The 26,269-nt window shown below is 38.2% G+C and overlaps 1 protein-coding gene across 5 annotated transcripts in view; it reads right to left on the reverse strand.

The window, feature by feature from the left end:
* SNCAIP (synuclein alpha interacting protein) overlaps positions 1-26,269 on the reverse strand; it is an 88,309-nt gene that overhangs the window by 49,748 nt on the left and 12,292 nt on the right. For 3 of the 5 annotated variants that reach the window (XM_005488429.4, XM_005488427.4, XM_074532522.1), the window contains exon 2: positions 2,441-2,543. In XM_005488429.4, coding sequence (XP_005488486.1) covers positions 2,441-2,497 — 57 coding nt within the window. In that variant the 5' untranslated portion in view covers positions 2,498-2,543. Of the gene's footprint in view, positions 1-2,440; positions 2,544-22,363; positions 22,471-24,146; positions 24,216-26,269 lie in introns of all 5 variants that reach the window. The other 2 variants (XM_026794435.2, XM_005488428.4) reach the window with 2 other exon arrangements.

Consider the following 26,269-nt stretch of genomic DNA (forward strand, 5'->3'; position numbering starts at 1 on the left):
ACTTCTGACTCGGGATCTCCCGCTAGTTTGCCTTCCAACTAGTACCTGAATGCAAACCCCATTGCCCTCCATCCCCCTGTGCTTATCCAGGTGGCAAAGCAAAGCACTCAGGAGTGAAGTTGAGACTGCGGAGAGGGAGGAGAGGGGAAAAGGTGCTTTTAGATTTGTCCTTGTTTCTCATCATCCTGTGCTTTTTGATTGGCAATAAATCAGTATCACCAAGAAGAGTCTTTTTTTCCAATTACACTAATGGGTGAAAAGGTGATTTTAGATTTGTCCTTGTTTCTCATCATCCTGTGCTTTTTGATTGGCAATAAATCAGTATCACCAAGAAGAGTCTTTTTTTCCAATTACACTAATTGGTGAGTGGTGTCCCTCTCCCTAAACCACAAGTTTCCTGAAGGAGTAGGATTGACAGAGTGGCTTGGTGACCATCAGGTGCCAATGACCAATCAATGCCAACCCATCACAACGAGCCTTGGAACAACCTGATCCAGTGAAAGGTAACCCTACCCATGACAGGGAGATTGGAACTCAATGACCTTCCAATCCCTCTTCCAACAAAAACCATTCTAGGATTTCAATTGGAGAAATGTAGCTTCCTTTTCTCATGTACAAATGTAACATAAAAACAAACCTACAAACCAACAAAAAACCCAAAAAAAACAAACAAAAAACCAACCAACCAAAACCAAACAAAACAAACTAAAATAAAGTAAGAACCCAAACACACTTCTCCCACCCCCTTTCCCTTACTTACCCATATATTTGCCTTTTAAATCAAATTCCTGTCTTTCTGTCTATTTTTTTTTTTTTTTGATTATTACATTTTGGTCAATTTTGCTGAAATGGATGACAAGGGTCTGGACTACAAACAGTGGCTTTCTAAATGAGGTACATTTGTAAGTGCATCATTTTAACAGCCTTCTTGCTGCCATTATTATAAGTCACTTTTCTGCACTGGATTAGAACCACAGGGCTAATATGAATAATATAATTTGCTAATACAGATGCTATGCAGCTGCTCTTACCAGAGCAGGCTAATGATAAAAGGTGAAGGTCAGGTATTTCTAAACTGTGTATGATGAGATATGAGCAGAGCACTAGAATAACCATGAATTGTCTTGTTGATCTGGGTTCTGGCAACAAATCCTTTTTCCTCTTACTTGTTAAAGCAGGAAGTAAAACTGCTACCTCAATCACTTGTGACGATTTTTTATTTAATGTTCAGCGTCCCCTGAAAGAACAGCCTATGAAAGCAGGCAGCCTGAGCTGCTCAGCAGTGAGTAACCTAACCCACCAGTATGCAGCAACAGCCACAATGGGAGGGACATGGAAAGGTTACATCTATTATGTTTTACAGTTTTACAAAACTGAGTATAGAAACAGATACCAGGACATAATCTGGCATATAACAGCAATATAAAGAAAGTTGCCCATAATAAGGTATTCACTCAAGACTGGCTTATTGTCTTGTAATATTTTGGGCATTTGCCATATTCTGCTCCAATAAAAATTCAACAGTACAATAGGTAGAAAAAAATTCTCTTCAAAAGGAATTTGTCAGTGAATAAAGCATCTGGAATGTTTTAAAATGAATCAGGAGTCCCAAATGCTAACGGGAAAACCAGGACCTTTGTAAAAAATTCTATAAAACTATGAAACATGGGAGGAGAGGGTGGCATACCTTAATCTGAAAATTGAATTAATAAAATCTCTTACAGGAGATTTAATTTATGTATTCAAGTCTATTTTTTATCAAACTTTGAACATATGAACAACTCCATTGCACAAAAAGCAGAAACACTGGCAATAGGAGTAGTGTTATGAGTAATAGAGAAATATACAGTACAAGTGCCTCCTATAAAAACACTAAAAATGTAGAAAGTATTTTTGTTTGTAATTAGGCTGATTTATTTGTGACACTAAGGATCACTGCTGCCTATGAATCCCTAGAAGTCTTTCTATCTCTTTCTGTACACTACCACATCACACCTATTGATAAAATCAAGCTGTCCTGGGAAATGGCTCCACGTGAAAAAGGCAAAGGTGAGAGAAACAGGTTTTCTACAACTGAAATACATTTAATTAAAAAAAGTAAACTTAAAATGTTGGTGTCTAAAGATAGCACTACAGCACATATAGCTTATTCAGGACAAAACAGGAGAGAAGCAACCCAGAAATGAAACTAATTTATTAATTTTGTCTACTATTAATTTTTACTGCCTGAAGGAGAGGAATCAAGTTTTCATTCCAAGTTTTTTAGAGAGATTTCCTCTACAAAACATCTGATTTTTATCCTAGATTCAACCTGTCTAAACATTCCCTTAAATGAAGTAAAAAGAAGTGCGGCTTATGACAAGAGTATTGGTTTTTATATCAGGATTGAGATATCTAAGGTTGTCTCAACTTGAACAAATAAAATAAGATGTGTACTTACCGATATATCATCACTAAAATCTATTTCATCCAAATCAAGGTATTCAGGAGCTTCCATTATTCTCTTATGGACATTTTGGGTGAGTCAGCACATTAGTAAAGACCTAATTAAGAAAAGAGAAATGTGTTGTCTTTAGAGAGTCAAAATCACAAAAAAGAGTTTTCATATAGTTGCTACAATACTGAAACTTTTAACTTGAATAGTAAAGTACTAACAAAATGCAAATTTAATCTTAGAAGATAAATACAATTTGCCACCTCTATTCTGCATACAGCAAAGCAGACATTCAAATTTTCTGGGAGAACAGCTAAGTGCTACTTGAAGTAGAAGTAAAAAAACTTGGTTCAGCCTCACTCAGTCCCTCCAGAAGTTCCATACAGGTATAAAGACCTAAGCTGTTGAACACCCTCATGGCCTTGCTACCATAGCTGTGTTAATGATGTGCCTTCTCATGAGAATAAGACATTTACTCTCAGCAACTCCTGTTACTGTAGTTTTCCTCTTCCCAAGATGGCAGAAAAAACCTGAGATTCCTGCTGTGCACAGACAGCAAAGTCCTATCACACCTTAACTCTGCTTACAAGCAGACTAACACACAATGCAGCCAGTGCTTTACAGATTAATAGTTTAGCACCCCTCGGGCTCTGAGTGCACATCAACAAATTCAATACCAGAATTATATCACGTGCACTAATTATCAGGGGCATTAACCATTTTCTTACAGCAAGAGGAAAAGAAGAGCAAATTCTCTTGCAAAGCAAGAAATTTGTCTGGAAAAGTCAATATTAGATCTGAATAAATTGAAGCTTCAACAGTCAGAAAAGCAAAGACAATAAACCCCTCGTTGTCAATCCTAACAACAATGAAGATGTGTATTATCACTACAGACAAGTGCCACAGAAGTAAAAGTAGAAAAGGAAGGTATTTTAAAGAAGCTATAAAACAAAAGCACAATGCATTTTTCAATAATGTGAGTCGTCACAGAAGGATTAAGTATTATTATAGGAGAAAATTAAATCCCCCCAGTACTTGTACATAGCAAAGGAAACACCCTAAGGAAAAAAAAAAAAAAGACACAAACCCAATTTATTCCTATGACAACTACCAAGAAATATGTTTATGAATAATGAAATCAGCTGTGTAGGCCTAAATAAAATCACTGTGTGAAACTTCCACATGCATTTAAAAATATGGATATGGGGTCTGGAAAAAAAAGCTTTTCTGTAAGTGTCAGACAAAACCTAAGTAATTTATCTCCCTAATAACACACTATCCAAGCACAAAGCTGACCTTAATACACCTGTTCTTGAGAAGCTATTAGAAAGAGAACCAGTAGGCAAAACTCCAGTAATAACCTAAAACAGACAGAAAAGCAAATTTTTGTTTCTCACTGAAGCTCTATCAGCATCATTTTCTCATTAAGTGAATGTTCCAGTTTTGGCTGGGGTGGAGTCAATTTTCTTCACAGCATGTTGTAGTGTGTTGTTAAGTTTCTTGTGTTATTCCCCCAATTTATGTATTGTTCTCCCCTATTATGTGTAAAATAGTTTTGTTCCCCCAGTTTTTCCCGCCACTGCTACCCTGTCAGATAGGTTGCTATGGAAACCTCGCTGTTCTTAGTTGCCGAAATGAAACTGCCCCTCCCATATTCTCCCTTATAAGTGAAAGTTGTCTCCTCCCTGGGCCCAGTCAATCACCCCCTTCTCCTCCCAGGTTTCGAGAATTTTCTTTTCTCTGAGAGTTATAGTTGGCTGTAGCCCCGGAGCCCCACCTATGCTTCATAACAGTTGGTTACTTTAGTATATCAATTATGTTTAGCACCTCCAAATATGTATTACTATTAGTTAGCCGGGTTTCCCTGCCTTTTCCCCCCTTTTCCCTTAAAACCCTCTCTCGCCCCCTGTTCGGGGCCATTTGCTGGTGGTTTTAGGAGAGGGAAAAAGTCACTGTGCAACAGCAGCCAGGTGAGGGGAGGAAGAATATGAGAGCAACCTGCAGACACCAAGGTCAATGAAGGAGTGGGACAAGGTGGTGCAGGTGCCAGAGCTGGAATTCCCCTGTAGCCTGAGATGAAGGCCATGGCAGGGCAGCTGTGTGCCTGCAGCCCACAGAGGAGCTGTCAGAGCAGTTGGAAGCCCAAAGGAGCCTATGATCACACAGAAAGTCCATGCTGGAGCAGGGTCTTTATCACTGTGACTATTGACACCAGCTCAAACCAGATTATTATTAGTTTTTGAAGCAAGACAAAGGCTGACTGTCTATGCCAAATGTATTTGACAAATGTTAGCTCTATATGCCAGCTACCAGAGGGTGGCTGGGGACTGGAACAGGCTTCCCAGGGAAGTGGTCACAGCACCAAGCCTGACAAGAGTTCAAGGTTTATTTGGACGATGTGCTCAGATACACAGTGTGACTCTTGGGGCTTTCTGTGTAGAAAGCTGGCTTCTATGATCCTTTTTTGGTCCCCTTCCAACTCAGAATATTCGCATGATTCTGTATGTACTGTCCTACACAAGTGAAAGGACTGAGTTACTACATAAGTTGATAAATGTATGAAGAAGGAATGAGCATTAAAACATAAGTTTGAGGGTTGAAAACATATATGGGCCATATAACATAGAAATAGTCTGAAATCAAACCAAAGCTCCAATGAGTTTCTGTTTTTCACTGGAATTAAACGGATTAAAATCTGCCCACCCACTATATTTAAAAGTCAACAGAAGAGATAAATAAAGCTACTTTAAACATGTCATGTAAGGAAGAACCAAGAAGTGATGCAGAGTTTTTATTTTCTACTAAGACTGAAGTCATTCAGTTAAAATGAAATTACAATTTTTTAAATAAAATTTTGAAATAGTTTTTTAAAAGTAAAATTAAGTAGTCACTTTAAAAATGATTAATTAAAAACTCCAGTTAAAAAAAAAAAACACCACAGCTTTAGTAATATAACTATTATTCCTGGTTACCAGATATCTCGAGATTTAGAGCAGATAGGTCTCAACCTTTCAAACTTATTTTTTCATTCCAAATTAGAAGAAGCCATTGAAGCAAAGAAATTAGCTGTATCCATGCACAGCTGACAAAAGGACTTCATTCCACCTAGTGATGTACAGAACCTATGAAGTCAGTCCACAGTCCTGCATCAATACTTCCCCAAAATGTTATCTTCTGTCTTCAAAACTTAAAGACTATGAAGCATGCAAAGGCTGAAGAGGAAATTAATAACCAAAACAAAGACATTTTCTCTATGGAAAGCTTTCTGAAAATAGTATTCAGTTATATGAAAAGAAAGGGCAAGAGATTAATTAATTCACTTTGCTACAAGATTTTCATTTTTTTCTTAACAAAGTAAAATTGAACAGCATCTCAATTCAATTATTATTACTAACTAAGATTTCTCATGACTATACTTGGAGTTTTGCGCAAAAGGTGTACTTTTTGGACACAATTTAACACAGTACAACTCCACCATGCCTAATCTAAACCATATGGTAAGGATGGTACTCAGAACTGTGACTATTGTGAGAGCTTTGTGAGGGCTGAATCCAGCACAACACAAGAAGGAGAAAGAATCTGAGTAAGATACACAGACGGATCATAAGCACAACTGGTCACATTCAAGGTAGAAATAATTGCAACCAAAATTACAGCTGCTAGCAGTGGCTGACATGAGATGAATAAATAATGTGCTTCCAGTACCAACATCAAAGCAGTACAGATGACTGTCTCTAGCTTGTCAGCAGAAATGTCTGACATTTAACCTATAAATGTTCCTAGCTGTATTTTGGAAGCTAGTAATTTAATATTCCACAAAATTTTAACCCCAAAAAGGGCATTTCCTTTTTTGGCAATTTGACTTGCAGAGTGGCATATACACACATGTATATTTTATACAGGTTAATGAAATTCACTTGGCTCTCAAAATTCACAATTAAAAGAAGAAAGCCACATAAACATCACCCATATGTACTCAGGGAAAAAAGCACCTTGTTAAAATTTTGTGATCCAGTTCACCAGGAGAAATCAAGCTAAAAACTACTAGAAAGAAATGGGGAAATACTAGGATTATCAGTACAATAACACATTGCATATGTTGCATTGCAACAGATAGTACTAGTATTTGGAACCAAACTCATCCTTCTCCTTTTCAAACACTGTTTTTATAGAACAGATTTCCTCTGCTGTTTTTCTTCCCAGCTAAAACTAGACACCTGAGCACAAATCCTGTTGCTAACATTCAGTACAATCAGATGAATTAGGAAAAAAGGGACAAAAAGAGCAATTTCTAGAATAATACTAATATTAGTAGTAGCAATGAAGTATTAGATGCAGTGAACGAATCCCTCAACTCCTACAAACACTAAAAACCCACTCTGGGTTGATGGTACATATTGCCAAGAAGTAATGTTTACAGTTGTTCACAGATTTAGTTTCTAAGGTAGGTCAAGCCTTGGATTTTTCTCTCCATGGAGTCGCAAACAAACAGTCACAGCAATCCCTAGGGCCTGGTGTGCCTTTTGAGGATGAAGCAGACTCAATGCAGGAATGGCAGGAATGCTTTGAGTCAGATCAGCCCCATCACATAACCCCCACTAGTGCTGGTAGGCAAGAACAAGGCCCTACAGGTGAGCATCTGCTGTCAGGCAATTAACTGAGTGAAGGAGGAGACTGACACAGGAGGCAGGATATGTGCAAATATCAGGTTCAGGCTCTTGTTATAACTGCTCAATGCAAAACTGTGGAACAAAACAGCACAACTGATTCACAGAGACGCCTTTCCCACAAGCCTACAGTGAATTCAGTAGCTTTGAGAGCAAACTGATCCTTTCAGACAAAAACAGTCTCAGTGCAGCCTGTGAAAGGCTAAATCCAAGAGGGAGCACAGGCAAAATGTCCTTTACTGAGCCAAAATAAAACAGGTAATTGAAAATGCATAATTTAAATTATTTATGGATACATTAAAACCAAGAACAAATAACAATAAAAGATCTGCTGTCAATGAAATCTTTATTTCAGTTTTAAGTCAAAGAAATCCTGCTAAATGCCATATGGGATTTTATTTTCCACAAGTCAGAACTACTTTACCAAAATATTTGGGGATTTACTTAAACTTTCAATCAAATATAAAGTGTATCAGATGTAAAATACTTCTAAGTTTCCTTTAGCACAGTTAATATTAAAGATTTAGGCTTTAAATGCCAGAATGCCACGACAGTTACTTTTTAATTAGGGGATAAGGTTACATTTTTCAATTATAGGTCTAAAATAACAAAATAACATATGGTCGTTTCCTAAGCATCAGGAGCTATAGTAGCTCGAGAAGAACAAAATCTGTGGGCTGAAATGAAAGACACTACATCTTTAATTTAAGCACGCAGTATGTGTTTCAACTAATGTTTAAAATATGGTAAGCATCTGACTTTTGTTCCCTACCATTAAGAAATACCAAGATCATAACCCCAAATTTTTTCACTTTCAAACAAACAAAACAGTGTAACATTACATTATGTTACATCTATTCAGCATGCAATGAAAAGCCCAGCACACAATTAAAATCTACTGTTGAAGAAGGGATGTCATCACTAGGAAACGCCTAAAACTGAATTCAGTTCTTCCATCCTCATATTCTACTGTAACACGCAAGTTCTAACAAAAAATTAATTTGGCCTTCCACCTCTATTTAATACACAATGTGCAGAAAGCAGTAGAGTAAGGCCATGAGCACTGCCACAGCTAGGGGATGTGAGAACTGGACTGCTGAATGAAGGCAAGAAAGCTTAGCTGCTCTGGGCTACGCTACCACCTCCCTAGCTATCCCATCATTTCTTATGCTCCCTGGTACCTGGCTGTGTGTCATCACCTATTAAAGATTACATGTTCTTTGAGACAGGGTCACTCTACATTTGTCCGGCTTGTCCCATAGCTGGTGTCCTTGTCCATTAACAGAGCTTTGTGGTGCAAGAGTAATCCAGCTAAATATAAACATAACGCAAATACACTGGAGTGGGCCCTGAAAGAGGGCACATTTGAAGCTTTGTAGACAGCATGCAATATTTTATTCACTAAATACAGACGGTGCCTTTGCAGTTGATAAATGCCAAAGTCATCAAACACATGAAAACATCAAATACACAGGAAGCATACAGTTTTATTAGAATAGAAAAGAATAGTTTAGTTGGAAGGGAACTACCATGATCTTTCAGGTATGAGTAATTGTTTAAATTTAACACTGCACATACATGCACTCTTAGAAGACCCCAGCTTCCAACTCATATTTCTATTATCTCCATCATCTCTAAAGGGGAAATTACATGGATATAATCAATACATTTTTAAGCAGTGATTTTAGAAATATAATGAGTGCCAATGAAGCTGAAATGGAGACTAATTTCCTTTGCAAGCATACTACTTTAACTTCATGCATTCAAATAAAATGGAAACACGATACATGGTTAGACTACGTCGGTATTTTAAAGTCATATAAGGGTTCGTGATAACATAATGTACTCTAAATTTCATTTGCAACCATTTCTGTTACCCCCTAGATTTCCTGAAGTATTTTTTCTGATTATACAAGGTAACATTTTTTCTCCAACTTGTCATTGGAATTACGTATCAAGTCAGATCTTAAACATAAAAATATAAAGGGAAGGCTCAATAGGAGTGGTAGGGGATCTTAAAGAGTTAAGATGAATTTTAAATAACAATTTACTGGGAAAAAAAAAGAAGTAACAGCGAAGCTGAAAAATTATGTGATTTATTTCAGTGAAGGAATGTATTCTGCAACTAAGATTACCTAATCCCTTATCACATTTATTCAGGAATAGTCCTGAGTTTAAAAGTTCACAACAGAAATTCCTAATAGTATGATACCTCTAAGGCAAGTAAAAATAAAAGCACTGCTTTTAATCACCACTCAAGTACTATCAGTGCACAAGCTACACAGACAGAACAGGAAGACAGAAGTCAGCAAATTTTCCAAGACCAAAAGATGCCGTTTGCAAAATTTTACTTCAGAAAAATTCTGTATTTCAGACATACAGAAACAATCCACCTACAGCCCTGAACAGTCCCAAAGACTAAGCCCAGTTCTGCTCCTAATGAGGCCAGCAGAGGCTTCATTAGGAACAGAACTGTTACAACAGAGGACTGGTTTGAGATAAGAACAAATGTATTTACTCCTGGCCAGATGTAGCTGAACTTCTCCTGAACATATATACCCAGACCTTGAGAATACGTGTTCTTCCATATTGGTTGCATATAAAGGGCAGGACTGTCCCACCCTGCTCTGCACTGGGGCAACCTCACCTTGAGGCCTGTGCGCACTTTTAGGCACCACAATATAAGAAGGATCTAAAGCTATTGGAAAGCATTCAAAGGAGAGGTATGAAGATGGTCAAGGGCCTTGAGAGGAAGCCATAGGAGGTGCAGCTGAGGTCACTTGGTCTGTTCAGGCTGGAGAAGAGGAGACTGAGGGAACTGAGACTCATTCCAGTTCTGCAGTTTCCCTGTGAGGGGAAGCAGGGGAAGGCACTGATCTCTTCTCTGAGGTGACCAGTGACACGACTCGAGAGAATGGCATGAAACTCCTCCAGGGGAGGTTTAGGTTCACTATCAGGAAAAGGTTTTTCAACCAGAGGGTGGTTAGGAACTGAACAGGCTCCCCAGAGATATGGTCACACCACCAAGCCTGACACAGCTCAAGAAATGTTTGGACAGTGTCACAGACATCTTTTAGCATGAAAAATCCTTTCCTTAGGATTTTTCCTCTTGAGAAGCTGAGACACCTCAGGAACAAAATGTAAACAGTGGTTATCTGCTGCTGTGGAATGCAACAGGTGCATCTGTGATTGGTCTCATGCAGTTGTTTCTAATTAATGGCCAATCACAGTGAGCTGGCTCAGACAGAGTCTGAGCCACAAGCCTTTGTTATCATTCTTTCTATTCTTAGCTAGCCTTCTAATGAAATCCTTTCTTCTATTACTTTAGTATAGTTTTAATATAATATATATCATAAAAAAAAAGTCAAGCCTTCTGAAACATGGAGTCAAATCCTCGTCTCTTCCCTCATCCTAAGACCCTGTGAACACGGTCACAGGACAGTGCTCTCAGATACAGGTTACAATTTTTGGAGCAGTCCTGTGCAAAGCCTGGAGCTGGATTTTGATGATTCTCATGCTTATGTACTGATCTGGGATTTTCTACACTTCTATGATTCTATTATTCAATCCCACGGAGCCTGAAGAGAGATGCACAGTTTGCACAATTTCTGCAGCCCAGAAAGACAACAACATGTCCAAACCAAAAGCAGAGTGACCACCCGGTCAAGGCAGGAGATTCTGCCCCTCTACTCTGCTCTCATGAGATTTCAGCTCAAATAGTGTGACCAGTTCTAGGATCCTCAGGACAGGAAAGGACCCGTTGGAGAGGGTCTACAGGATGGCCACGAAAATAACTAGAAGGAGGGGAAAACTTTCTTACAAGGAAAGGCTGAGAGAGTCAGGGGTGTTCAATCCGAAGAAGAGAAGGTCCAAGGAGACCTTACTGCAGCTTTTCAATACTTCAGAGGGGGCTTACAAGAAAGATGGGTACAGATTTTTAGTAGGAACTATAGATATAGAACAAAACGTCATTGGAATATGAGTCCCAATATAACCAGTTAGATTGTGCCTGGGTCAGTGTGACCCTCGCTGCTGAGCCAAAGGCGGCTTCTGTGGTGTTTTACCCCAGAGATACCTTGGCTGCTGGAGATTGCAGCGGGGCACTGGTGCAAGTCCAGGCTTGTCAGGGACTCCGTTTACCTCAGGAGAGAGAGCTTCTGGCGATGGTGAAGAGAAAAAGGAGAGGATTCCGCTGGAGGGTTTATGTCCAGATGTTTATTCCATGGTTACAGAGGTCTGAACCGGGGCAACTGCTGCCAACAGAATGGAGGCCGCATGGTCTGATTAACCTTATAAGCTCAGGGCAGGGGAAGGGGAGGGGACAGGTGAGCTACCAACCAGGTGAAAGGGGCAGGGTCTCAAGGGACTAGGGACACCTATACGGGCCAATGTCCCCCAGGCCTGAGGAGCATCCTTTGAAATCGACCAACCATACGATGCCTTGCTGGATTGTTAAACCTGATTGACAGGGCTCACTCAGCAAGGGGGCGAGGGGGCAGGGAGAGAGGCATAGGCACACCTGGGAAGGGACCCAGAAGTTTAAAACAGGACATTGCAACACACCGCAACAAAATGTAATAGATGGTTAAACTAGAATAGGGAATAATTTTTTTGCAATGTGGGTGGTGAAACACTGGAACAAGTTGACAATTTGTCATCTGTCAAACACTCCTGCCAACATTCAAGGTCAGGTTGGACTGGGCTCTCAGCAAATACAGACCTGGTTGAAAATATTGACCTGGTAGCAAATATAGCTCTGGTTGAAGATGTCCCTGCTTATTGCAAGGGATTTAGACTAGATGACCTTTCAAAATCCCTGTGATTCTATGATTTTGAAGAAGTCATGTGGAAGTAGGTAATAATATATGGATCACCTACTCTTCTACTTCCGTGAAATGAATGGAAAATTCATCACAACTCCAGGCATTTTAACATCAAACATGTTTAACTTCTACAAAGACTGACATCTGTAAGATGTGCATCAGCATACACAGAGTGAAGATAAAGCATGCTTATTAAGATAGAGTTCCTTATGCTTTTGGGTGCTTTTTTAGCACACTGAATAATACTTCAGATAACTTCCTGCAAGTATTACCCTAAGGATGACATCTGAGCTGCAGTAACATACAAGCAAGCTTTGCCATTGATATCTGTGTGTCTAAGACACTACCCACCTTAGCACAAGGAGTTCTATCTGGCTGCTGGAAGCATCTTCTGGCTTCCTTTTTTAATTCTGGTCCATTTAGTTGTCTCATCAACACCCATTACATTAGTATTAAAAGAGAGTGATTCTACCCCTTCATTTCCAAAATAACGCAGCAACATACCAAGAAGAAACTAATAGTCAGGCTACTGAGTGATCTGACAAATGGAAGAGTTGTTTTTACTGTAACCCAACTAGAAAGGCATCTGCTCACTGCAAACCACCTCAGATTTCTTATTAAAAAAACATTCTTCCTACTCAATAGTTTTATATTCCTTCAATATTCAAGCATAAAGAAATGGGGACTTCAAGCATTCAGCCAGAAATATGCACTTTAGCATTTTGGAGTGAGGCTTAGAAAAACAAAATTGTTTGTTTCACTTTGCCTTGAAAGAGAAACTTTAGGAGTTGAAAATTAATAGTTTTTATTTCCAAATTCCCACAGCATATGATTCAAGCACTGTAAAAAAGCTAACATACTGTCTGCTTAACTTTGATGACAGGATCAAAACAAATAAGAGGTCAACTGATCTGTTCAAGAATATTTAATTGGCTGTAGTTGATTAATTTATGGTTTTATTCCCTTTGAAGTACTACATGGTTCTTTGTTCTTAATATGAAATATCCCACAGTCATGCAAAATTAATATGCTTATCTCATTGCAATCTTGCTTACATGGCAACTGTTTCAGCTATTTCAGACCAGCTAACTCCTTCTATATGCTTTAGGATTTACTGACATGCAGATCAAATCCAGATCAAACCCTTTGTAAATAATGTATGCACATATATGTGTAAAAGCAGGGAAAGACAGGGCAAAAACCTCAGTAGAAGACAGAGCAAGAATAAATGCTACTCCGTTATCCTAACTTGGTTCTACAATACCACTGTTGGTAGTGATCTCCAGTGGGACAGTGACCACACTGGACAGCCTGTGTTTGGAATGGAACACACAGCTGCTGCCTCGGATGCAGTCCCAGACAAACTGTAAGAAAAGCAGGTGGTGGGATTTACTTCAATTTCTAATGTCTTAACTTTTGCACTGGAAGTGGAATCAGATCTGGCTTTGCCACTTTCCAGTTGTCAGCTGATGCCAGTAGGAAAAGCATTGCTTTATTCAGGTACCACACAGAGAGGTACAGCTCCTGCTGAGTGTGCTGCAGCACCACCCTCTCCTCTTCACCGTGACATGCTGTTATATTTGCACACAGGGAGCACAGAGTAACTTTAACTGTTAATGCTATTTCTTTTTTAGTAATTTTCCATATTAAAAAAGAGGCTCTACCTGTGAGGGGAGATTAAATGAAACAATGCACTATTCATTCTTAGCCTTTTTTTTTTTTTTGTTAATAGCCATTAAACTAGTCAAACATGGAAAATGGACTGTAGTTCTACGTATTTCTACTGCTGCTTTCATGACACCTAAGATGTGGAGTACTGCTTCCTGCCAGCCACTGACCCTACTTGGGCTTGAGGGCTGCTCCCTTCATTTGTTTTAAAATGGTCTTTAAATGGTAATGAACTTCTGCTTCTTCCTTTATACTGCCCTGTGAATATGTATTTATTGTCATGCTATCTTTAGTTACTATTTGTTTTCAAATTGGATTTGTTCAGTCTTCCCATCAAACATTTTTGTGACAGCATGACTCTAAAATAACAAAGTGTTTCTGCTTAGCACAGAAAATAACAATTCTCAAATCTTTATTACAAGAAAAATAATAATGTCCATTTGAAATTAACTACTTGTAAATTTAAAAATCTGTCACCCAGAGGCATAAGAAATAGTTGCAAATAAAGCAATCTACTTAAAGTGTGAAATTCTTATCATTCATGTATGAAATGGCCACTTCCCACAAAAAAGACCAGCATCATCTCCATGAAATATAATTTACTTCTCAAATGAAATGTTCTTGTAATGTCAAAAAGGACACTTGAGGTAAACACTGCATTTACAAGAAAAAAATGTAACAGCAAAAACTCAATTAAAAATTATTTTCCATCAACAAAAAACAATTTTTATAAAAGAGAAAATTAATTTTCTCAAAGAAAAAAATTTAAAAAATAGCAAAGACATTTTTAATAGCTTTATATATCCTCAAAAATAGCCAGCAGATAGATCAATATTATCACCCAAAACAGCAGCATGAAAAAGGCTGAGTTCATTTAGTTCAAACCCCTCTGCTCACACAAGGTTTAAATCCAGGATTTCAACCAATCTGGTTTCTGAATATCTCTAAGAATGGACACTCCAAAATTTCCCTGGGCAACCTGATCCAGTGTGTGACCAGCCTCACAGTGAAAAAGCATTTCCTTATGTTTAGATGGAATTTCATGTGCTTCACTTGGTGCCAATGGCCTCTTGTTCTGTCAGTGTGCATTGCAGAAGTCTTCACGGAGTAGAGCCTCACTCTTCTTCACTCTATCTCAGCCTGGAAGAGAGAAGCCTTAGGGATTACCTTATTGTGGCCTTCTAGTTCCTGAAGGGAGCCTACAAGAATGATGGAGAAGAACTACTATTAAGTTAGTGACAGAAGAAGAGCAATGATTTCAAACGGAAAGAGGGTACATTTAGATTAGATACTAGGAAGAAATTCTTTAATGTGAGGATGGTGAAGCACTAGGACAGGTTGAGAAAAGAAGTGGTGGATGCCCCATCCCTGGAATGCTCAAGGCCTAGCTGTATGGGAAGACTCTCAGGTAGTGAAAGCTGTCCCTCCCCATCACCAGGGGTAGAAAACCATCAAGGTGGAAGAGACCTTTAAGATCTTTAAGTATAACCATCAACCTAGCACACTATTTCTAAACCACTAAACCACATGATCCAGTGCCTAATCCAGATCCCTCTTAAATACCTCCAGAGATGACAGCTGCACCACGTCCCCAGGCAACTTATCCCAATGCCTGACCCTGCTAACAAGGAAAGAAATTTCTAATATCTAAGCTAAACCTCCTTTGTCTCAGTTTAAGGCTATTTCCTCTGGTCCTGTCACTGGAGGCAAGGGAACGGACCAGGCCCACCTCACCACAACCTCCAGAGAGTTGTAGAGACCCATGAGGTTTCCCTCTCTCCTCAAGACTAAACAAACCTATCTCTCTCAGGAGTTCCTCATAAGACATGTTTTCCTTTCACCTTCCAAGATCCTCACTGCCTGTCACTGGATGTGCTCCAGCACCTCCAAGTCCTTTTTAGAGTGAGGGGCCCAGAACTGAACTCCAAGTGTGGCCTCATCACTGCTGAGCACAGGAGATGAGCCTGGCTGATCAATCAGCACCCAAGGTCCGCTTCTGCTGAGCAGCTTTCAAGACTCTTCTGCCCAAGCCTGTGGTTCTGCAGGGGATTATTGCAACCCCAATGCAGAATCTGGCATTGGGGTTGCAGCTGAACATCCTGCAACCCCACTGATCAAGCCTGTTCAGGTCTCCCTGCAGAGCTTTCCTAGCCTCCAGCAGATCAACACACCCACACAACTTGGTGCCATCTGCAAATTCACTGAGAATACCCTCAATCCTCACATCCAGATCATCAATAAAGATGTAAAACAGGACTGGCCCTAAAACTGAGCCCTGGGGAGCACTTCTAGGGACAAAGCGACAACTGGATTTGCTCCATTCACCACAGCTCTCGGGGCCCAGCCATCCAGCCTGTTTTTTAGTCATTGAAGAATACACCCATCCAAGCCAGCTTTTCTAGGAGGATATCGTGGGAGATGGAGAACTCTTTACCAAAGTCCACATAGACGACATCCACAGCTTTCCCTTCAACTTTGTCACAGAAGGTGAATGAGGTTGGCCAAGCAGGAGCTTCATTTCTTAACTCCATGCTGGCTGGGCTTGATTGCCTGCTTGTCCTGCATGTGCCATGCAAGAGCACACAGGAGGAACTCTTCCATGACCTTACCCAGGACCAAGGATGGGATGTGAAGCAGGATGCTCTGCCCTGGAATGTGGTTCAGCCACTGGACAATATCCTTTTTGCAAGGCTCTCAGTAGTGCATTGAGAGAGGGAATCATGTGCGGCTTTTGGTATTGAATTATGCTAAAACCAGTCTGATTCACTAAACTCAAATTAACATCCTGATTACTGAGGCAGCTGGAGACATGTGACTGGCAATCAATCACTTGATACTATAAAAGTTCAGTCCACTCTCCTCTTCTAACATATTCCTTCTTGCAGTGTGTATGAAGTTTCCTCCTCTAAAGTGGGAATGCCCCTTCAAAGATACTCCTTGAGGCTGAAAGAGATTTCCCACAAGCCTTGGTATGGTGAGTTACATCAATCTCTACTTAATAATTGTTTCTTTTTGCTACTTTTAACATAATTCCTTTGATATAGTGCAGTATCCTATCTTATACTATATGCTACTAGAAGTCTTAGATTTTATACTGCACACTAAGTGATTCTGATTAAGATATTTTGTCTGATTATTTGTCAACATAAATAATACATTTTATACACATACATCGGATGTGCCACCTTTAATTCTGTGAGACAAAATTATTTAAACTGTTGACAAAAGACTGGGGCTAAGGCTGGATTCAGCTGCTCTCAGGCCCCTCTTATGAGGAGTTTAGAAACCTAGAAGGTCCTTTCTGCACCTCATGTCTCAATGGGACAGCTTCTCTAATAAACTTAATCTGAAGCTCCTATTCCCACCCATGACAGGCTGACAGGGCTATAGTTCTCTGGATTATCTTGCAAGGGCACTATATTTGCTAATTTCCAGTCAGCTGCAACTTCTCCACTAGAACAGGACTGCTGTTAAATGACTGAGAGTGATTTGGCAAGCTCTTTTCCCAGTTCCCTCATTATTCTGGGGTATATTCCACCACGGCCCATATTCCTTAAGGTCCCTCCCAACCCAGACCTTTCTACAATTCTATGATCAACAAGTGCTTTCCAACTCTTCTTTCCAGGGCTGTACCCATGCAATTATTTCAAGCACGTCTCTGAGGTTATGTAGGGTACAGTATTGGTGGCTTTTATACTAACAATAACTAAATGCTTCCTCTAAACATTTATTTTCTATTATTTTGCTAGTTTGTAAATGTGTGTGAAACTCAGTAATCGAAAATTTATACTTTAAACACAGGATATCATAACACAAGTAATGTAAGATACCCAACACTGAGAACTAAATCCAAGGCAGAAATGAGGACTAATTTTGCATTTTATCAGCTTGGCGGAGTTTCAATGCTTTTTCATTCTCATGTCCTTTTTATATACTGAAGTATTTAGCAGAGATAAGAACAAAAAAGAGATAATGCTGTTTAAAGGCTTTTTAGCATATGCAGAAACAGAAATACCTATCAAAAGAATTGTTTGCATAATCATGACATAAACAAGCTGCAATTAGACTGTACTTATAATTTCATTATGCTGCTCATTATGACCAAGATATCCTGTTTGTTCTGCCTGTTCAAAAGGAAAAATATGCAACCCTTCATGAAAGCAATTCTTTAATAGTGTTTCAGAAGGAAGCTATAGCTGGTAAACACATGTTCTTATGGGAAATTGCCATAATCCTGACTATATCCCAGCAGGCTCTGAAAATATTTCTCACAAAGTCTCTTACATAAAATCTACAACATATGTAGAGCAGACTGTGCTTCACATCCTTTTAAGGAACTTGCAAGATTAATGAAGAGGACATTGCTCTTGCTTTTCCTTCCAAATGTCTACCTCTTGCAACAGGTATTCAGTAATATTTATTTTCTCTCCTATTTTCATGGTTTCTGCACTACCATGAATCTGTAAAAGAGGCTGTGAAAGTTTACAACTAGACCTCCTATTGACAGTGTCTTACTGTCAGCCTCTTATGCAGCCTATCTAACACACCAACTATTGATAAATGCATTTCATTACGTTTGTACCACTAAGCTCCAACCATTCTTCCAGGGCAATTATCAGAGAAATCAATACAGTTGCTATTTTTTATATGGTTGCTAAGAGGTTTTGAAATTGAGCTCACTTTTTTCTTTTTCTTTTTTTTTTTTATTACTATTGACTGATATGTCAAAAAGAACACAAACAGGCCAATACAGCTCCCTTACTAATTGTCATTCAGCTAAATATCTATAAGCCATTAGGGACATATAAAAGTCACAAATTTCTGGATGAGAAACACTAACATTGATGAAAATTTTAATAAACTTCACCATTTGAAAAATGTAGATCACTCTTCACAATCTAAAAAAGCCAGAATGGTTTTTTCAACTATTTTTTCTTCACTACTTCTTAACTGAGTTTTTGCCCTCTTGCATCAAACAAGACAATTCAGTTAGAGAAAATGAGACCACATTATAGACATGGAAAAATTCTCAGTGAAACCAGAGAAAAATTCAAGAACTATTTGGGGTTTTTAATTTTAAATATAGTTTCTTTGATATTCCAAATCAGAAACCTAGCAATTAGTCTTTCTGAAAAGCTCTGCGATCCAGTACCACCTACTGTAATTATCTATTTTTATCAAAACCAGAATCAGTAGCAATGAGAAGTCTGCCAGGACTACTGTGTTTGTTGTCTCATCCTCTTTTTCAACAGCTGTTTTTTCAGGAATTGTTTACCAGACAGATGAACAGTCATGCCTCATTGTCTTCTTCTCACTGGAACAAAACTGACCTTCACAATTTGTGCAACTTGAAATAATGCGTTCAAAACACAGCACGGATAAGAAAGGGGGTGGTACACTTCTGATCTGTGTAATTTACTAAATCTATAAAATTTAAAACCTCTCTATTCTGATTTACCAGAATTATGCTCACACTTAGGCTGCATTTGTAGAAATAGCTGCAGAAAATGCAGGAGGGAAAGAAAAAAGTCAGACCTTTAATGAACATACAGAAACTTACAACCAATGTCCTCCACACTGAAATATCACAGATGGTAAGATTAATTTTTAAACTACTGTGCTTTCCTTTACCACATGCGAAAATACTGCACTAGTATTTTTAACTTTCTGGATGTTAGTTGGCCACAATGACTTGCTGCTACAGTTGGAAACCAGACCACAAATGTTCTACCACTAAAGTTTAAATCTATCTCTTGGTTTTGACTCCACGCTATAAATTACTAAAATAAACAGGAAAACTTTTCATTTGCACTTCTGCTACTTTCCATCCAGGACTCTACTCTCCAGAAACTATTCAGACTCCTCTCCCTCTCCCTCTCCCCTGTGTTACATGTTACTCTTTAAAGCCCAAGGTTTTAAGCGCTCTGCATAGAGTACACTAGCTACTTCTGTGGGTGACACTCTTAATCAATGACACATGGAAAGGAAATGAAGGAGCCAAAAAGCAGCTTTGTTGTCTGGAAAAACCTCAGAATACATGGACACGGGTGACAACGGTAGGAAAAATCAGAGCTGGATAACAGGAAATGTTTGCAGCCTACTGAAACAGTTTAATTAGAGCCTCATTTTAAAGCATATGAAGCTGAATGAACAAAATTTAGCTGCAAATTAATGGAAAAATGGGGCAATGACCTCAAAATTACAAATGTATCCAAACCCCTGAAGATATTATAAGGATGAGCCTATCACAACCGTTAAAAGAAATTTTATGTACTTTTTACACAGTCAATGCAAATTAAAACATATTTTGCTTTCTTTTATATGTCCTACTCAAACTTCACTAAACCTGTAGTCATTTGCAAACCTACCAAAACATGTATTCAGCTATAAAGAGTGAATTAGGATGTTTAATGGCTAAAGATGATCAGACAGGCCCCTGCAATAAACCAGTAGGGAGTAACAGAGACACACTTATTTACTAACTGATTTAAAATTAAGCTTTTTCCTCTGTGGTAGCCTCATTTTTGATACACATCAACTACACTTCTGTCCACAGCAACAAGAAAAGCATGCCAAAACCAGGTAATTCTGATCTCTGTTTATATTAACTAATACCCCATTCTGGTTTCTAGCTGCTGGCTTTCGCAACTGAAACAAACATATCGATTAGGATGACCTCTGGGAAGGTCCGCAATTTAAAATAGATAAGCTGTACACCCAAACTGCTTATCCTACATAGTGAAGAACTGATCTTTCACCACTGAACTATCATCCTCATTTCCAGACCCTCTCAAGTCCTTCACCTCCACTGTGATGGCCTGAACTACACTCACAAACTCTTTCTAGTCATGACTCTTGGGCCCACCAAGAACAGCTGTTACATTTAGCACAATCTATTGACAGGGATTTGAAAGAATGTATGGTGAAATACCACACTCTCTTGTTTTTTCACTCAAAAATTATGCCAACCAATATTTCTACTCCTAGTTCTAGGAGGATGTAAAAAAATAAAAACTGGAAATAGAAGAAACCCCCCCCATCCCAAACTGACAATATTCGTCAAACAGCAGCTTAGCATGACAAGTATTTAGTTGTCTGCAACTAAGAAGTAAGCAGAAACACTGATTGGCTAGACTTGGTTCAAAAATCTACGCACACAACTAAGAATCAATGTTAGAATGTTTAGTTTTCCTGTAAACAATATTGTCATAGGAAAGCTTGTGCTCATGGATTACTATACTACACTATTTAAAACTACAAATAAAATTTGTAGTTTTATTAACATAACTTTCAGCATCTATAAAACAAATCATTAGTCTTGGCATGTGACCAAGGTACAAGTGTAGTCGCTTCACTGGGAATAAATGCAGTTGGCTAGGCAGTGTTGTAAGATTCTTATTCCATTTTTTCCCAACAGAGGAGTACTTTTACTGCCTCTTTTTCATGCACATATACACTGAAACAAGCAACTAGTTAGGATCTCTCCCAGTTTCGGGAAGGGAAAACAGCTTTAACACTACTTAGAGCAAATCAGTGCCAGTTGCAACTGTTTAAGAGATTATTCCTTTTAAAAAGCTCCAATCCTTTCCATTCACTTGTTGCAAGGTAAAGGGGCATTACATCTGGTGAGAAAGAGGAACAAGGATTTCCTGCTTTGTATATCCTACTACACAGAAGAAAGCGTTGCCAATCCCAGAAATTGAATTTTGGAATACTGACAAAATTATGAACCTTATGTGGTCCAGGATGTTCATATGGTGTTTCAATTACACAGATGATTCACTGATATTTATCATAGCCATACAGTCTGAAAAGGAACTTTGGATAGCTAGGTCAGTTAAGCAGTTAGCTGCTGCTGATGAATATGATCTTATGCTGCTTGTTATCTAGCAAATCTGTCTTTGAAAAAGTATAGTCTTGCTATTCAAAAGTCAGTTGTTACTCTCACAAATGCTCTTAGGAGATAAGAGATGATGCTTTACAATTCCAGCAGAACCATGCTGGGCAAAGAAAATAGTATATTGTCCGCAGCTGTCAGAGTTCAATCCATCTGAAATCCTGAATCCAACTGTTTCCAGCCCTCAGAGCCAAGTTCTCAAAGTTCTGACCATTAATGAAGAATTCCACCCTCTTGGGCTGTTCAAACACTCACAGATTCAGCACTGTCACAAATGCAGACCAGCAAAACTGAATTTTGTAGCAGTGCCGTTCTTTGAGGATTTGCAGAAACGCATGCAGAGCCATAAAGTGCTGGAGAGTCGCACAAAGAAACTACTAAACAGCTTATGAAAGAGTTTCCACAAGAGATCAGGCACATCTGCAGAGCTCCAAGCGATAAAGACACTAATCTCTCCCTTAACTGATAGATCCAAAGAGCCTATCACCAAAATACTTAGGAAGCTACATTCTTCCCTGCAAAATCACAGCACTTTCCTTTTGCCTTTGAGTTAGTTAATGCTTGTACAAATTCCTTAAAACCCTAGCAGGACCTTTTAAGCAAGACATGCTTAATCCTTTAATGCTGAGGAGAGTGGCTCTTTCCTTAAGGAAAGCCAGGTATAAGTAAGATCTTTCAGAATCAGCTGGGAGTCTCACTGGGACAGAAAATACAGTGCTGCATACTTCTGTACATATAGAAATCAGGACTGAATATAACAAGCAATTCTGCAGAATATCCCACTCTACTACAATCTACTACAGAACCTAAAATTCAGATTTATACTGAAGTAGAAGGCAGGAATTCCTCTTAATATAAAAGATTCATCACCCACCTGAAATCCAGAGTTGCTGCAACAGCCAGTCTCCAAAAATGAACTTAAGTGAACTTGTAACATATACATACTTTTAAACTCAGATATTTGAAAAGCTTCCTTTGAGCCTAGAAAAGAGCAAACTCTGATTACTCTTCCACTTTCACCAGTGAATGATGCAGAAGTTCTATAAGCAGCTGTGCTGACTCCTAACCATCACCACTTCCATCAACCTTGACAGGGAACCTTAAAGTATGCCAAAGGGTTTGAGGGATGCAAAACAATTATTACTAACTCTTTTTTTAAAAGAGGTTTTTTTTTTTTTTACACTTTTTTTTTTACACTATGATTTGGTTTACAAAGCAAGAAAGAGAATTACTTCATTTGCTCTGCAGAATTACAATGATGTAAATACCACCATTGGAGATTTTTTTACTTTCTTAATTTTATGAAAGCCATCTCTCTTAAAGCACTTTATGTATTACTTTGCCATTCTGCAAGCCCATGTCTTGAAGATTGTAACTATAAATATTTTTAAAATATTTTGCAAGGGCTGCAATTTTTCAAGGGTCTGATTGGTTTAAACCACTCCATTTATGGGAAAAGAATATTTATTTATGTTGGTCCTGGTGAAACTTGTATTTTGCATGTTGCAGTTGGAGATCTAAAATACACTTAGGGAACATTTTATTATCCTACACCTGTAATTAAAATATTGGTTTTCCTTTCTTCCCCATCACAACCATGAGCCTTAACATGTTTTAAAATATCAATAAAATAAAAAAAAGGCTTTTTTCTTTCTAAATTTGAACTCCAAACTGTTTCAGGAGCCAATATTACAGCAATGAATTGATAGTGCAATATTTTCTTATGGAGGTTCCTTAAGAAAAATTGAATTTATGATTTATCACACTGTACTACCCCATAATCAACACCACCTCTGAAACTGCAAGATCTCAGCAACATGTAAAAAGCAATTCTGTCAGGGTCTATGAAAGGGCTTTTTCCTTTGCTTCTGGATGGTGAAAACCATAAAGGATATCATATCAATGAGTGGACTAAACCAAAACAAAAGCAACTGAAACAAAGGGAAAAAATTACATATTCTATCTAGCCAGGAATAACGTTAAATTAGACCAAAACCAGAATCTGGAGCAACCAGTAATAAAACAGAACATACACATCACTGGGAAACCTGCCATTGATATATTTTGTAGCACTGAATGTACAAAGGCTCAAGTATAAATTGTGCAGCTAGTAACTAGCTCATTGTCCTTCCTCTGAGCTTTAAAAATATTTTCTTAAGCAGAACTAGCCAAAGAGTCTTGAAATACATTTGTTTTGAGTACTGGTAATTCAATGCTAACACCAAACCCAGGTTAAAATAATACATTCACATACAGATCTGGAGATTATGTATGACATAATTTTCCATAGAAAGTTATGATTGAGCAGAACATCAGAAATTTAACAAATCTGTTCTTCAGTCATTTTAGAAGTGAAATCTGACCAGAAAAGCTTTCTTTACAAACTAATCTTAAAAGACATTCATCTTTTTTCTCTAATTCCTGCAAAATTTCAGGAAAAAAAACCCACTACTATTCCAAACTGTGACTCTCTGGAGAAAATGTACATACAATGTTTGCAATTACTGGGAAAAGTCCACTGCAAATTGAATTTATTACTTTACTAGTGGAAATTCAGCAGCTGAACTAACAAAATCAGGTTGAGTGTTGATTCTTTTTAATAACTGCCTCTTGTATCACTAAATTCTATGGCAGAAATAAATTTTATTTCATGTTACCTCTCTGTTCTGCCAATGCCAATGCAGGAAGTTCATAAATGTGAATCCTCAGGAGGCTTACACGCATCACTGAGAACAGTAAAATGAATGGTTACACATCTGCAGTCTGAACTTTGAGATGAACACAAGCAAATAGTGAATGCGCATTTTTCAAATGATTGCGCCCATTATTTTCCACTGACTCATGACTGTTGGCAGAAATGAATAATGCATTTTAATATGCAGAGGTTCAACAATCACAAGTACAGAGTATGTATGTGTATATATCCATCTCTGCATACATAATATTAAAGCTATCGTTTTTCATCTGTTTTTTATACTTAAACATCAAATAATTTACAATGCAGAACTGTAAAATATATATAGAACACTGCATCAATCATGTGAAAGTACAAGTGCTGCTCAGCATTTCTGTAAATCCTTCATTAAACCCAGATTTGAGACTGAACCAAAGACTTAAATGGATCAAGTCATGGTCACTTGGAACACTGAGAGACATAAAATGCTGTGTTACTTCACGTCAAGATTATTTGCAGCTCTCTTCATTATTTCAAACAATATTACTGACAAATACAGTGCATTCCACAAAAAAGCCAGTGCTTATGCCCTTAAATTCAGGAGGCAGCTGCTAAACAAGGACTGGGAAATCAGCTGACCTGTGTCCTGAGGTAATTTACACAACCAGTACACTGCTAACATGCACACAGAAAACACAGACCTGTAACTAACTTTCAGTAACATTGTCAAATAAGAAGGAATTAACTATGTGAATACTGATAATGTCTAGCTCTGCATCTCTACAATCCCTATCAGGCTTTGTAACACACCATATGCCACTTCTCAAGACATCAACCACAACATGTCCTGCACGGAAATACACAGAAAAAATGAAAATTCAACCAATATATCCTAAATGGTGGCTGAAAGCGTAAAGCACATGCATCACCTAGAACCATTCAAAGCAGCACAATACTTTACTGACATTTACTACAATACTGTAACTGCTTTTTACATGTTAAAGTAAATAAACAGCATAGAAGAAAATGTGTGTGTACACTGCCCTCATACTTACTTGAGCAAGACTTTGGATATGTGCATTTGAGGAGAATTAGGCAGAACATTCAAGAAATTAATGGGTCAATATAGTTCCAAATCAACTCGAGAAGAAACTGATACATAAAAATATCCATGATATTTTGATTTAACAACTTTTTACTCCAGGTAAAATTTGAAAAGTACTGTGCTGTCAAAGCACTCACAGCTTCTAGTATTTTGGCAAAGGCAAAGAATATTGAACATCTGCAGGGCTGTTGTGAGTTCATGAACTACGGAAATAAAAAATATGCCTTCTTTTGGTAGCCTAGTTCTTATGTAAAAATCCAAAAATAATACACCCTAGTAACCACATCCACAAGGAACCAGATACTTGGCCCCAAAGTAAGACAGAGCAACATAGGGCTTATGGCAACTACCACTGCTAATGTAGGCTCCAGCACTTATGTTAGGATGAAATCAAGCATAGCAGAGCTCAGCCTTTCCAAATCATGCCTTGGTTTAGGGAGAGGTGGAGGATTCTGTTTCAACATCTTTAATAAAGCAGATGTGACTCACTGTACTCTTGTTTTAAACCATAAACTGAGGTTTCTCTTTCTCTGAATTAGTGGCAGCAGCACTGGGGGCAGTAGCACTGGGGTGCAATCCTTCATAAGTTTTTGCTTAGTACAATAATTTAAAGTAAATTATATTATTTGATACTTAAATTTTGTTACACGAATCCTGACTTTAGTTTCTCTCCTTAGTACTTTGCATCCTTATTCACCTTATCTTCTTAGGTACTAATCATAGAAAAATATGGAACCAATTTAATCAGTACATCATCCCCATAAATCTTCCTATGCTGCATTTTCTTTTTGCTGAAGAACACATTAATTTATAAGTGTTGTTTCAGTAAAACCAAGCAATTGAAAATATCTTTGTTTAACATACTTTTAATGTTGAAAGCCTCTGTTAGGTATTGTTAGGGTTTGAAGTTATTTTAATTATTATTATTTTTACACGAATGAGTAAAAGGAATTTTTCAAACACTTCCTTGCATCTTTTTTTGTTCCCTTAAATTACTCAAC

The sequence above is a fragment of the Zonotrichia albicollis genome, chromosome Z (assembly GCF_047830755.1).
Source record: "Zonotrichia albicollis isolate bZonAlb1 chromosome Z, bZonAlb1.hap1, whole genome shotgun sequence".
Taxonomy (NCBI): Eukaryota; Metazoa; Chordata; class Aves; order Passeriformes; family Passerellidae; genus Zonotrichia; species Zonotrichia albicollis.